Genomic DNA, 14853 nt, shown 5'->3' with positions numbered 1-14853 from the left:
GGGATTTGAGGTACTGTTAAGACAAGTTATTGCTGGAGTATCCTGTGAATTTTCTCATCAGCATGATCATGAGCAGCTTGTGAAAGTGGTTGAGTGTCCATCCCTTGGGTAAAATCCTGTATTTCTAGTTCTGCTTTTATGATTATTGTCAAACCCTTCCCTACATCCTGTGTTGTGGTGTTAGTCTTATGCCTGACTTGCTTAAGAGCTGCTTCCACTGTGGCAGCTTTCACTAAATATTTCAAGAGGCTCTGAAGAGATGCAGATTAGATTCCTGGGGATTGTTTCAAGCAGCTCCTCTTTATTAATGATTCAGTATGTGGTAACCAGGCATCCTTCTTCAACATGGGAGTTTGGACACTGTAGAGCACTTAGCCAACTGACTGTTGGAACCTCTTCCAAGCAAGAACACAGCCTTGAAAGAGAAGTGAAAATATTTTGGACACTTCTTCGCAAACCCAAGACAAATACTGACAGTGAATTTGTCTCATTAGGATCGGGACTGGCTGCATGGCTGCGACCTTATGTCTCTTTCATGATTAGGAACCTGAAAAGCAGTGTACTGGTTGTGTTGGGCTGATGGAGATGAAGTGGTGTGGCTGTTCATTACCGCGTTGCCTGCGTCACCAAAACACTCTCTTCTTCAACTCCACCTCTTGCCTTTTACAGTGATTTAATGCTGTACCTGCTTTCAGCGAGGGAAATGTTTCCTCTGCTCCTGAGCTGCTGTGTATGAAATGGCATTTGAGAGGCTTTCATGAATACATTTTTTGATTTAATGAGGTTTTAAATAATTTTTGCTTGCTTACAGAATCTGAGTGAGAAGGGTTTCTTTCCCCTTTATAATACAAGTCACTTGGCAGCCAAAGAGGCCAGGCAGAATTGAAACTGCTTTCATGTTGTCAGGTGCAGCATAAGGCAGTCATGTGGCAATGGTATTTTCTGAAAGGTTTGTATCAGTGAATAGCAGAGGTATTTTATTAGCCATGTTCTAATGCAGTTGCAATGAAAATGAATGTAACAGACAATGTCAGTATCTCAGAACTGAGTGTGCATGTGGTCGTGTGGGTGGTGTAAGAGGCAGAACCAGGGTGGCTTCAGCAGCAGAGCTGGAGAGCTGTGTGGTGATTTCATCAGGAATTGTCCTGTACAGTGACTTGGTGAAGTTCATTGTGGAGCAATGGTCACCTCCTAGGAGAAAAGGGAGAATGTCTTTATTCCACTGATTTTACTGTTTTAAATTTAAATTTTCAAATGTTGCCATAGCTGCTGGAGCGTCTGCGGGCAGCATTCCTCTGAGTTTGCCTCTTTCTTTTTCTCTCTAAGAAACTACACAGATAGAAGACCCTCGTGTGCAGTGGCGGCGGGAGCAGGAGCATATGCTGAAGGACTACCTTGTCCTGGCCCAGGAGGCAATTGCTGCACAGAAGGAGATCTACCAAGTGAAACAGCAGAGGCTGGAATTGGCCCAGCAGGAGTATCAGCAGCTGCATGATGTTTGGGAGCACAAACTTGGCTCTCAGACTAGCTGTGAGTAGTTTTGAACTCTTATCCAGTAACTTTCTTACTCGTGAACCCACCAGGACAGGAAAATGCTTGAAGCTGGTCCTCTGATGGAGCACTGGGATGTGTTATGCTGTGTCACTCTCCACATTTGCTCAGGTTGTCTCAAAAGCAATAGCTGCCTGGGACCTGTGTGGTAAAGGAGAACTGCTATGGGGCACTAGTGCAGTTGGCTCAGTCACTGCAGGAGGTGTGCAGGTTTTCAGCATGGGCTTCCCAAATGCAAAAGAACATGGTGGCTCAGTGCAGAAAAATGAGGTTCCATGGTATTCCATGACCCCCTGTCCAGAGTATAGAAACAAAGCAAGAAGGCTCATCTCAGGTATTGTTGCCAGGCCCTTTTGGATTTTAACATTCCAAGTAGCTGAGTGACTGTCTTGGGGAGCTAAGGGTCCGTATGTTAGGCCATGTAGAAAATAACATGAGTGGATTATCTCTCTGCATACGAAGAACATTGTTTCGTGCCCTCTATTCTCTGTCACACAGGAAACACAATACCTGGTGCTTCAAGAGTTGGTGCAGAAAGGTTCATAGTAGGACAAATTTCCTCATTTTTGTTCCTATTTAGGAGCTGTAAAATGCCCACAGGAGGACTTATTTCCTGCAAGAATTGCTTTTATAATCCTTAGTGTTGCAGAGTTCTTATGTTCTTGCCAGCCACATCAGTGGGCTGACCTCCCCCACTCCGTGAGTTCTGCTGGCTAATCCTGTGCCTCAAGTTAGAAATGCTTAAGTCGTTTTCTGTGAGCTGCAGGAGTCTGATTTGAGCAGGGTCCTGTCCGTCAGCTCTGAAGTATAGTTTTGGTCTGTTCCTGTGAGCACTCTACCCAAGTGCTGGTGTCCAGACCAGCCCATTCAGAACACTGTGAACATGAATTCCATTGGTGTGATGTGATCTGTCTTAAAAATACAACCAGAAAGAACTAGAAATGCTTTTCCATGTTTACAGGGCATGAACAGGGTTGCAAGGATCAAAATATCTCTCTTGCCTTACAGCTATCTCTAACTACACTGCACAGCAGAGAGCTCCTGTAACTTCTGAAGCAGAAGGGTTTTAACTGCTGCTGAGAAGAGAATTCTGCTTTCAATGGGACATAGATTTAATCCAGTGTGACACACTGTATGATTGGTGTGTCCTCGAGGCTGTGAAAGGCTTGCACTGCATTTTTCAGTTCCTTCTCTTTCTGTGTCTTTGTTTGTTTCTAAACATTCAGTGGGTTGTTTACTCAGTGAGAAAGTCTACAAGTAAAAATAGAGTAAACCTTTATGCCTGTCCCGTAAGTTCTGTTCAGTGCCTGTGGAAGCGCAGGAAACCACACTACTGAATGGTGTGAACATGTTTGGGAGTCTCAGTTAAGTGTGTTAACCTGGAACAAATCCAGTCCTTGGAGATGTAGGACATGCTCTGGCCTCCTTAGTATACGCTTTTTGTGGAGCACTTGACTGCACTATTGGCTTTCCCTGCCTTTGAGGGGTGACAAGAGACCTGGAAAATGCCTAAAAGCCTGCACCAGCAATGTGTGGAGATCTGGGTGTGCAGCAGTGAGGGGAGGTCTTGATGTGTGGAAGGTAGAGCTGCTAAACTGGGTGTTGTATTTGTTCTAGTGATCTCCGGCTCGTCGTCAAGTTCCAAGTATGACCCGGAGATCCTCAAAGCGGAGATTGCTACTACAAAATCCCGGGTAAGTGGTATGAATGGACCTCAGGTTGCCACAAGTAGCTTCAGCTATTTCCAAACCTCCTGGCAAATACTGAAAGGAGATGCCAAAGCAGTCGAAAGAGCTAATACAGCCATTCTGAATCTAGGAGATAATCGATCAGAATCCTTAAACATAGCCGTTTTAAGAGTTTGAAGCACTCTTTTCCTGTTGGACTCCCTCGGAAGCTGCAGTGCACACTGTGGTAGGACACACTGTGGGGTGCTGAGCTGTGCTGGCTCCTCGGCGCTGCAGTCTGGGGGCTCTCTCCAGAGCCTGGCAGCTGGCGTGTCCTGGCTCAGCGCGGGCTGTTAGCAGTGGCAGTGTGCGCTCCCATGCAGAGCTCACTTTGAGAAGAAGAAAGGACCAAAGTAAAGTAGGTCAGTGTGGCCTCTGTGCAGGAATATAAACCAGCAAGCTGTAGGGTCAGTGGTTTTGCTGTATGTGTTATCATCCTGCTGTGTTACTCTTGCAGTGGGGCTTTTAGTTTGGTATCTTGGAGGATGGCTTCTATCGCTGCAGTGTAACTTTTGTCCTGATGCTGAATGGTTTTTAGTGCCTGAGAAGGGTTTAAATGTTTCCATGTAAAATCAACATGTGTTTCATTCCTCTCTCTTGAATTTTTCTCAGCTTTTCTGCTTATAAGATTGAAAATTCCCTTAGGCTCCTTATTAAGTGGTGTGAGATCTGGGTGCTGGATAAAGCCCTAGCCAGTATAATGTCCTGATGAGGATGCAGTCAGGGCTGTTAGCTGCTGTTGAGATGAACTGGTTTTCTGGAAGCTTTGTTCAGAGTGCTGTCTGTAGTGAATAAGGTTTGAATTGAATGTGTAGTGCTGCACCTAAATACTCAAAATATCATTCTAAAACTGTGACACCTTGCTGCAGGTTAATAAACTCAAGAGAGAAGTAGCTCACATGAAGCAAGAACTCCAGTACAAAGAGCATGGAGTTCAAACACTGAAGAAGTAAGTTTGTTCTCAAGATCTTATTTTCAGTGTAGAATATCTCTGGCTTGTAATGCATCCCCCTCTGCATTTATAAATAGCTGTCTAAATAAAGTCAGCTGAAATATGTTGCTGCTGATGTCTTTAGGCATATGCAACTGAAAGCAGTACACAGCCCTGGGGCATCAAATAAATGCTTTTATGTGATTGACTGCATCAGAACTGACTTCATGGCAAAAAGAATTTGAACCAGGATCTCAGCAGTTAAATGGTATTCCATTTTACTCAGCATTGCTCAATACAGATGACAGTACAGCCCATTATCTTCATTATAAGAGCCATTGGGTTAGGGCACTGAGGAAGAATTTGGGGTGGAGTGGAAGAGGAGGAAAAGTTTCAAGTATTTACTTACCTTTTTATGACGAGACATCTGGTGTGTTTTAAATTATGTCACTGGTTAATACCTTATTTATTATAAATGTCAGCTGGGGTAGAACTCCCTTGAGAAGAGGGAAGGATGAGGCACCTTGTACTTAGGCTATGAAAGCAAATACAGCCGTGCAGGGGAGGCCTGTGCCTGGGTTTGAAATCCTGACTGAAAACAAGGTAATTCTCATCGATGGCTGAGTTGAACCTCTCAAGGTTAGAAACAAGGTAACCAGCAGCAACCTGCCCAAACATACTGTTTGGGGGGTTTTGTGTGCATCTTTGTCTTCCCTGAGGAGTCAAAGAGATGATATGGCTAAAATCAGTTCTGAAGCTTAATGTACTTGCGAGTGGAGTAACTTAGGTGGTGATGATGTGATTTCTTGTTCTGTTGTCTTTGTTAGGCTTTAGGAGTGTGTTTCTGTTAAAAATGAGTGTCAAGGTGCATGTATCTGGGATAATTACATTAACTGGACTTTAGGAAGTGTCAGCTTACTGCATATTTTTTCAACATTTCCATGCAGAATTGACATGAAAATGTCTGATACTCAAGGTGGCTACAAACTTGATGAGGCACAAGCCATTTTAAGTGAAATGAAAGCTCTGAAGAAGGCCATCACATCAGGGGAGAAGGAAAAACAAGACCTCATTCAGGTATTGAAACAGGATGACTTTATAGTATTTTGTGTCACCATTGCCATCAGCTTGAGTTTCTGTGAAGTAATTGAACTATTCTGTATTTTGGATATGTAATTGATGTTTTTATTAACATAAATCAGTTCTGTATTGTGGTTGGACTGCAGTCTTTTTGTTCTTCAGATCCTGGAAAGAATAAATATAAAATATAGCAACTAACAGTAGTAAGCACTTGCTTAGAGATGAGTGTTTGTCTCAGAGTTTATTGGTCAAGAAGAAACCAGAGTAATTGTATTGCTGTGAAAGAGCAGACCTGAAGAAGCCTTGAAAACGTTGTGGCCCACTTGGTCTACCGTCTCCAGCAGACCCTCCCTGCCCAGCAGGATGGTGTGCTGCTGCAGCCTGTGGGCTGCTTGGTGCTGTGGGAGATGGAGTCCAGCCATGCCTGACCTCACACTTGCAGAGTCTGAGCGTACACAGTAAACATGGTCAGACCTTAATTGTGTAGGTTAGGCTAAAGCTATGGGGCTGCCGAGGTACTTCAAGCAGAAGTGAGCTCACCTCATGAATTTCTATGGTTTTAGAGCTTAGCCAGGTTAAAAGACAGCTTTGTGAATGACAGAGGATCCCAGCAAGACCTGTGGGGCAGCAGCATGTCCATGGAAAGCTCCGGCCCTTTGTCACCCCGGCAGTACCTGGATGTCAGCTCCCAGACCGACGTTTCAGGAAGCGTGAGTAATTCGTGAGAAGCCAAGTGCATGTGGAGGCATTCCTCTGAACCATGTGTAGTACTGCCTTAGTACGAGTGTCTGTGAAATGATACCTTCTCCTGGTTTGAACTTCAGTGTGACCTTCATTTTTTTGTGTGCAGTGTTAATGTATCTCTAAAGGCAAGCTGCTGTTTGCCCACACTGTCTCTGTTAGAATAGCACAGGTGGGAATAAAGGGAAAGTAAGTTTTATTTTGCCTGTAGGTGTAGGTTCTTGAGATACAAATATTCCCTTCGCTCTTTATAGCAGCGATATACTACCACACAAGAAACATCCAGCAGCTATATATGGGCTAAGCGCTAATGCGGACACTTCCCTTAAGAGTGTTTGGCTTTTAGTGTGTTACAAGTGGGAATGATGGCATATGTGCAGATCTTTTGATGCCATCAAACATGTTCAGTATTCATAAACCTTCAGTCCCACTTGTGCAACAAGATTCTAAGTGTCAGGTTGGTGCCAGCCTCAGCAAGGACTCGATCAGCACTGTGGGTACATAGTATATCACACAGCACATCACAGAGGCCACTCTTGTGAACCTTCATTTAGATTTTTGCAGCCACTTTCAGTCAGGGCCACACACATCACTGAAGATCTGCAGATACGGGCATGATGGAATGGATGTCCCGTGTCTTTAAGGCTTCACAACCAAATCAAGATGCCATCCAAAACAAAATGCAACACAGCACTTAAAGATTGCAGACAGCATTTAAGAAGAAAGATTACAAAGCTCTGTGTGTGCATGAGAATAGAAGCCCAAGATAGATGTCTTCAAGGCCAGGTTGGATGGGACTTTGAGCAACCTGTTCCAGTGGAAGGTGTCCCTGCCCGTTGCAGGGGGTTGGAATTGAATGAGCTTTAAGGTCCCTTCCAACCCAAACCATTCTATGATTTTATGTGGTAGATTTTGTTTTTCTGATAAACTAGGCCAAAAAGAGCCTCTGAATCTTGTGGAGTTTTAATTAGTTGAAGGAATCATGAAAATTTTAATCAAAGGCAATATTTTCCTATTCTGTGCTTAGTTTAACTAGTAAATGAGTGTGACAAGAGCACGTGTAACTTGTAACATGAACAATCTCAATGAGGAACATCCAAAGAGGAGTGGTTGTTACGTTGCTGATTTTGTATTTTGTGTCTCAGTTTAATACCAGCAGCAATAACCAGTTGGCTGAGAAAGTGAGATTACGCCTTCAGTATGAAGAAGCAAAGAGAAGGTAATTCTTCGGTCTGTTGTAATTTTTGGCTGTCTCACAGCTTATTCTGAAGATGTTTCACTAGAAAAGATGCCACTCAGCTTGAAACCCAGCATTACTGCTAAACACACATGGTAGTTTTGGAGCCAGTGGCTTTCTGGGCCAACATTATCATTCAAGAAATAAATAACCGTCCTAGAAATTACTAAGGAATGACTAATACGTGAAGAACTCAGCCTGGCCACACCTGGGGACGTAAGTGGTTTTGCTACCAGTTGCCAATGCTTCCCCATTCCTAATAAGGAGACTGTATTGCAAGGCATCTCCCTGCCTTATTCAAAACGAAATGAATGTTTGCATGGCTTTAAGTCTCATAAGGAGAAGTGTATATTGTGCTACCACCTAACACACCAAACTGTGATCAGTGGCTGCAATTGCAGAGCTTGGCTGCAATTGCAGAGCTTATCTGCAAGAAGGTAAGATTTTACCCTTGCCCTCTTATCTGAGATGAATGGAGAGTAGATTTAAAATGTCATCTCTACTTAACAAGCCAATTTAAGCAAATGTTTTCTGGGATTTACTTTTTTAATAGCTAATGGCTAACTCAACTGTTCAGTTAAACAGAAAACCCACCAGGCATTATGATTTAGGCTTTGATTGGCCTGGTCCTTGTCCAGCCATGTAACCAGTGGTGGTGGTGTCTTTGCAATTCCAGGGTAAAAAACTTCACCTGCATGGTATAGTGAGCGCTTGGGATATGTGCGAAAAGAAGGATTTTTCTCTAGTCTCTGCTTAGAGATAAGAGCTTTAAGGCTGGGGTTACTCAGTGTTCTCATTTTAGTATATTGGTGTGGTCAGTAGGCTGTGTTTCTCTGATCTGTATCTGTGGCAATTGTCAAAGACTGTGTGTGCCCAGCAGCTTTGGACATGAACTTACTCTTTTCTTCTTAGATGGAGCAATTTTATCAGAACTTCTATTTTGCCAATCTAACATCTGCAAACCTGCCTTGATATTCAAATTGTTCTGTGACTTCTTAAAACAACATTACAATTATGAATCCTCCAGATGCAGCCGTTAATTTTTCAGTGTTAAAATTGCTTTTTACTTCTAAGCTTTGCTTAAGACTGCCATTTAATTCATACTGACTTTCCATCTTCATATTGCAGTGGAGCACTCTTACTTTAGCCTGTATCTTTTCCAAGGAGGGATAAGTGGATAATGGCAAACCTGAGAAGATAATTAATATGCTCTTTAGAAAGAGACAGAACTTTGCAAAGGCAGCAAATAGTTCATTGGAAGTAATGATGAAGGGCACAGAACACAGTCTTGCACTTAAAGAAGGTTTGATGAAGACAGGTTGAGAACATTGGGGCTGTTCAGCCTGGAGAAGAGAAGCTACGTGGAGACCTCAGAGCAGCTTCCAGTGTCTGAAGGGGGCTACAAGGATGCTGGAGAGGGACTCTTCATCAGGGACTGTAGTGATAGGACAAGGGGTGATGGGTTCAAACTGAATCAGGGGAAGTTCAGGTTGGATGTAAGGCAGAAGTTCTTTACTGTGAGGGTGCTGAGGCGCTGGCACAGGGTCCCCAGAGAAGCTGTGAATGCTCCATCCCTGGCAGTGTTCAAGGCCAGGTTGGGCAGAGCCTTGGGCGACATGGTCTAGTGTGAGGTGTCCCTGCCCATGGGAGGGGGTTGGAACTGGATGATCTTAAGGTCCTTTCCAACCCAAACCAGTCTGTGATTCTATGATACCTTGTGTTGGTCTTAGATTATCTGTAGATTTTCTCAGAGTTTAAAAAAAACATTAGCACGAGGAAGGATGGGTCTGAAGGGGATGAATACTTGATGCTAAAATGAAAAGCTGTTGGAGAACTGTGGGTTTGGCATGATCTTTGGTAGGAGCTGCAGAAACAAATATCTTGACTGGTTTTGAGCTGGAACAATACTATGGATACAGTGACTCATGAGGAACCTTCTGCTCCTGTGGTGTTATGATGATCCCATGTTAATTAGATTAGAGCTAGGAGATCTGTAAGGGGCTGACGATTTTAAAGGCGGACTGTAGCAGACACTGTTTGTACCATTCTTGTGGACCAGACTAAAGGTATAGATGCGGGTGAATATCTTGCTGAACTTCACCACGCCCGAGCTATCAGGCTACAATTCTTCATGTTCCCTTACCCACCACTGAGTCCTCTCCCTTCACAGCTCAGTGAGACAATAAGAGCCCATAATGTTAAACCTGCAAAACAGAACAAAGGGCAACAGCAGTGGCAAACCTTTAGCTTAATTGCATTGGAAACTGATAATGGATATCACGTCAAAAGAAATGTCAGTGCTACATCTCAACAAGGAGATAGCTACTGCAGCATAAATGTTATCAGAGATGCAACTAAACTACATTGTACAATTTCAGACATATAGTAGTAACTCAGTGGTGTAGCACTTGCATTCTGAGCACTGTTTTAGTTCCTTCAACAGTTAAACTTTCAGCTTGGGTTTTGTGTGACTGGTGGTAACTCAGGGATTTAAAACTAGGCTTTATAATCTCCTAATATGGAATATTTTAATGTCACGTTCAGCAGCATTGCAAGTGGTGGGTATTTGGCTGGTCGGTTTTAGACCACACCTCCCACTTGGATTTTAAGTTTTTCTGAAGGCTGATCTAATATAGGATTGCTGATTACTTGTGGATACACATCTCAGTGTACACTTCTGTGGAGATGCATGTGCTCTGAATGGTCTCTAGAGACTAAAAATGTTGTATGTTATGTGTAAGTACCAGCTTTCCCCAGTAAAAACAAGACACTTGGTATGACAATGGATAAACCATCTGGCTACCTGTTCTAGGTGAAAGGAAAACAGGTAAATAAAACTTAGACTTCCTGTTCTGTATCTTGTTCAGTCCTGCAAGTGGCCATTCAGAAAGATGGGATGAGCCGAGCCCAGAGGTGCTGGCTTCTTTGCAGTGCAGACCCAGTGTGGCTCGGCAGGAATGGAGTTCAGACTTGGTCGGTGATGCTGAAGGGCTGGAGTTCTCAGCCAAATGCCAGGCAGTCTGCAAAGCACTTCTTTTGTCACGATGCTGGTTTACTGGAAAAAAAAACAGAATAATAAACCTCCTTTTAACTGAGAAGGGGAAAAAGAATGATCATTTACAAACATAAAACTTGAGGTTAGTTTAACAAAGCTGTTAGAGTCGGAAATGCATAGAGAACAAATTCCAGTGGAAAAGCCATATCCATGCAAATGTATGCCACAAGTGATCAGATTAATGCCAACCAATCCTCTTAAACTCATATCCCTTCAAAATGCACAGAGGAATTCTTGGATTATGACTTAATGCCACTGTTAATTCTTTGTTGGAGCACAGTATTGCACTCTATCAGGCACTTAAAAACAAAACAGCTCCTCAGAAGACCTAAAAATAGTTGAGCTGAATATCAGTTATGGAACTTTAATTAGAATTAGCAACTTGCTGTGGGAAATGGGTTTACAGAAAGTGAGGCTTCTCTTCAGAAAGGTGATCTCTAGTCTGTCTGCTGTGCTGGAGCAGGCAGGTCACTCTGTGTGAGCCTAATCCTCCACAGGCCCTCTCAGGGCTTGAGTTCCTCTTGGCCTCCGGAGCCTGGAAGACAAAGCTTTATTCTCCAAGGCCATTCAGCAGTCGTGTAGCTGCTGCTGCCTAGATCTGCATCTTATTACTTACTCCACACTTGGATTTGGCTGCTTGGCATTGAATTTGCTCTGTGCCTGTGTGTGTGCTGGTTGGTGCAGGAAGCATGCACCATCCTCTGCGCTTCTGTAGCATAAACCAGGTTCTAGGAAGGGATGAATTCAGATTAGCAGCCGCAGCTATTTGTTGTGCCTGATTTAAGTCCACTAATTCTGTCGTCAGGTCCCGAAGCCCTTACCAAAGGGAGATGAATATTGGAGTTTCGCTTTACACACACAGCATTTCACTTCCCTTTCTTATGTATTTACTAAACCTGAGTGAGAGATTACCCTGAGTTAATGGTGGGAAGGGGCATGTGTGCCTTGACTCTCTTGTCTTTAGTCAGTCAGGTGAATTATTTTTGCAGATATCTTGCCTTATACTGCAGGATACTTCTCCTTGTTTGCCTAATCAGCTTTTGTAATTTCTCCACCCAGCCCATTCTGCCCTCCCCATTCCCTGCTCCGCACTCGATCATTTTGGATTGTGCAAGTTCCAGAAACACAAGTCCATGGTAGCTCTTATTCAACTTTATCTGTAGGGTTTTTTTCTCACCAAACTACCACGATTACCCCATCAGGTCATGAAGAGTTGTAGGTCAGTGAGTCCAAAGGAAACAGGTTCCTTTGGGAAGACTGATGTTGCTGCCCTTGGTTCTGTATCCTGACCTGCTGCTGGATTGCATTGCGAAGCTGACCATTTGTGGAGCTAACTGAGCAGTTCAGATACCTGGGACTTTGGCATAGTTGGAGTAAGCAGCCTCCTCACCTGCCAAAAGCTGTGCTCGCCTCTGCTGTCAGTCAAAGCTTTTGCTAAATTCTAGACCTGTATTGCAGTTGCTTTTAATAATTGTATTCCTGCCTGAGATAATGCTGTATGGTGCTGAGGGATTAGTGATACAGCCTTGAAACTGAAATCTGGAATGATACCTCTAATGCAAATAGACTTTAATTTCATGCAAGAAAGTAGCTCTGGTGGGATCACATTGCCTCTTCGACTCTTTATGTCCTCAGGTGCACACTGCACCAGAAGTAGTATAGCTCTTAAATGTGCCCCAAATGCTTCTTGTTGAGCTAATAGTTAGATTCTTCCAGTAGCAGCATGCATATGATTAATTTCCTCATTGTAAAGACAAAAATAGTTTCTAAACTTTTGAGTAGCCACTGATCTTTATCAGCCTATCCGAGCCATACACAGAGAGGATCCAGTTCTTTTCCATATGCCTGATCAAAGAGCAGATATTTACAGTTTTCCGTGAGCTAAGAGTCTTCTTTGGAGCAGTGGAAGATGTGGTTGGCTGTGGTGCACCTTTGTGTGTCTGAAGCAGTAGCTCAGGCGCTTCTCATGGAATAACTGCTTGGGTTTTGTGCTGCAGAATAGCAAACCTGAAAATCCAGTTGGCGAAGCTGGACAGCGAGGCCTGGCCCGGCGTGCTGGACTCGGAGCGGGACCGCCTCATACTCATCAATGAGAAGGAGGAGCTCTTAAAAGAAATGCGGTTTGTCAGCCCCAGAAAATGGACTCGAGGAGAGGTGGAGAGGCTGGAAACAGAGAGAAGGCGCCTGGAGGAAGACCTTCAGGCTGCTAGAGACACACAGAGCAAAGCTCTAACTGAGAGGTAGGTTACTTGACATAGGACAGAGCTTGCTTTGTTGGCCGAAGGGTAATGGGGAGCAAGCAGCAGCAAATATCCCCTGGCTGCATGCTGATAGCTATGTGCTGATAGCTCAGCTTTCCAGGAGACAGTTTCTACTTCCAAGTTTCTGAAATCATCTCCCAAAACAAACTGCCTGCAAGTCTTACTCTCCAAGTGGGGAAAGGTGGTGGTTCCTACAAATGGATCCTCTGAGAGCATGGAAGAAGTGCTCAAAATAGCCCAGTGTAATGTTAGTGTACTCTAATGTTTCTGTGTGCAGGCAGCACCTCGCAGCAGCTCCTGCAGTCTGGAGGCTGGCAAATGTCAACAGATGGAATTGTACATTTCTAAAATGTGTTGTTTGTTCTGAGCATCCCTGTATGTGATTCCTGTAGGAACTGGTATTTGACAGGGCTGTGGGAGTTGCATGGAATATCCTGTGAATCTAAACTAGCTGGAAAAAATGCCAGCTATCTTCCCTAATTTTACTTGTTTTGCAAGGGGAGATGTCATTGGAATGTAGAGGGAGGGTGAATGCTGCATTAGGCATTGTACACTAGAGCTTTACAACCTGGGTGTATTAATGTGGGCGGCTATGGCAATACTTCTAGCTGCATTCTCTTGAATATATATGGAATAGCACATGGCATTCACTATTTCTGTGGCCTTATATTTTCATTTTTTCTACATGCTCAATGTCCAGACTACCAATTTTCTTCATAGTCTTTACATGGTTTTATTGTGGTAGAAAATTGTAGGCACCTTGGATATTTCAGCTGCAGGACTTTTACCAGCCTGAAGTTCAACAGATGCTCCTGGCCTTGCCATAAGATGATCACTTTCATTTGTGATTTTTAGGAGTATGGTTGTCTTTTAGTGTGCCAAAGAAATAGCACTTTTCTGAAGAAGGATTTCTTGTCCAAAGGCCTGTTAAGTTAGGATATGAGCACCCAGCTGCATGTGTTTGTGTCTCAAACCAATTCATGTGTGAAATAAAACTGAGGTGTTGCTAAAGTCCATAATTCATGTAAAGCCATAATGAGTTAGTAAATAACTAAGTCTTGTAAACCTTAGTCATCCGTAGAGCTTACTGAGAGCAAATGAAAGCATTTACACCTTTATTAGCAAGAAAATATAAAAATGCAATAGTGTAGAGCAAGCAAAATCTGCCTGATCCTAGAAATACTAACTTACATAGTACTAGCTGTAATTATTTTCCCTGTTAAGAATGTTTGCAGGATTGAGTTCCACATTTTGAGGGTATTGGAAGCTGGTAAACGCCTACACATTCTGACCAAGTTCTGTCCCACATTACGCTGTGTATTCTTATTAACGTCCATAGGATTTCATAGCAAAAATAGAATCTTGCTTTGCTCCTCATTTTAAGTAGTAAACACTGCTTTAGCTCATCTCTTTTTTCTGTCTTCTCTTAGGTTGAAGGTGAGCAGCAAAAGAAATCAGCTTGTCCGAGAACTGGAAGACACAACGCGATTAGTTGCCATGTTGCACACCCAGCTGAAAAGGTACGTAACCTTTCACAGAAGTTGTAGGTGCTTTATCTGCACATGGTGTAACTGCCTTTCTCTGCTTTCATCTCCCAACTCAGAGGTCTAAAAGGCCTTTCAGTAACAGTAGTGACTCAAGACCCCTGTGTAGTCAGTGGAAAGAGAAGCCTTGAGGGTTGTATGTCCCACTCAGTTTAGAAGGATGCTTTAGAATGGAGTAAATAACTTTGTGGTGGTGCCTCTGACAACAGGAGGAGTTTGCTTCTGTTTTGGACATGGAACAGGTGACTCAGGATAGCTGAGATTTTGATTACTAATGTTTGAATTACTCGAGTATTATATTAATAAAGTATGTTATCTTGACATACAGCAAGTGAAGTGGATCTCAGTAATGCAACTACATGTCATGTATGAATGTCATGATAATATTTCCCTAAATTAATTCCAAGTGTGCTGTTGCTTGCAATGTAGACAGTGTATTAAGAGATCCCTGAATCTGTTGTGGTTCATATGGTGTATATAGAAACGTTTCTGCAGTCATCATGTGGTCTGGTTGTTCAGGCTGTGGTTTTGGAAGAGCATAGAATTACTGTTTGCAGAGAAATGCATGACTGCAGGCAGTAAGGCCAAATCAGCATTAGCTAAAACTGGTTTTATCTTTTTGATTAGGAAGAGAGTTTGGTGGGGTTTTTGTTTGGTTGAGGTTTTTCCTATCAGCATGTACTAAATTTACTCTGTTTGTAGCTTCTGCCCCACTTGGATTCTGTT

At 43.2% G+C, this 14853-nt stretch overlaps 1 protein-coding gene across 3 annotated transcripts in view; it reads left to right on the top strand.

Moving 5' to 3' along the window:
* The window catches only part of WWC1 (WW and C2 domain containing 1), a 71653-nt gene that overhangs the window by 37832 nt on the left and 18968 nt on the right, over positions 1–14853 (top strand). For all 3 annotated transcript variants that reach the window (XM_030503776.1, XM_030503778.1, XM_030503777.1), the window contains 8 exons: positions 1327–1530; positions 3169–3245; positions 4148–4227; positions 5157–5286; positions 5853–5999; positions 7176–7249; positions 12320–12562; positions 14014–14103. In XM_030503776.1, coding sequence (XP_030359636.1) covers positions 1327–1530; positions 3169–3245; positions 4148–4227; positions 5157–5286; positions 5853–5999; positions 7176–7249; positions 12320–12562; positions 14014–14103 — 1045 coding nt within the window. The remainder of the gene's footprint in view (positions 1–1326; positions 1531–3168; positions 3246–4147; positions 4228–5156; positions 5287–5852; positions 6000–7175; positions 7250–12319; positions 12563–14013; positions 14104–14853) is intronic.

This window comes from Strigops habroptila, chromosome 12, assembly GCF_004027225.2.
Source record: "Strigops habroptila isolate Jane chromosome 12, bStrHab1.2.pri, whole genome shotgun sequence".
Lineage (NCBI taxonomy): Eukaryota > Metazoa > Chordata > Aves > Psittaciformes > Psittacidae > Strigops > Strigops habroptila.
Note: the sequence above shows the minus strand (reverse complement) of the source record. Positions and strands in the feature narration are given on the sequence as shown.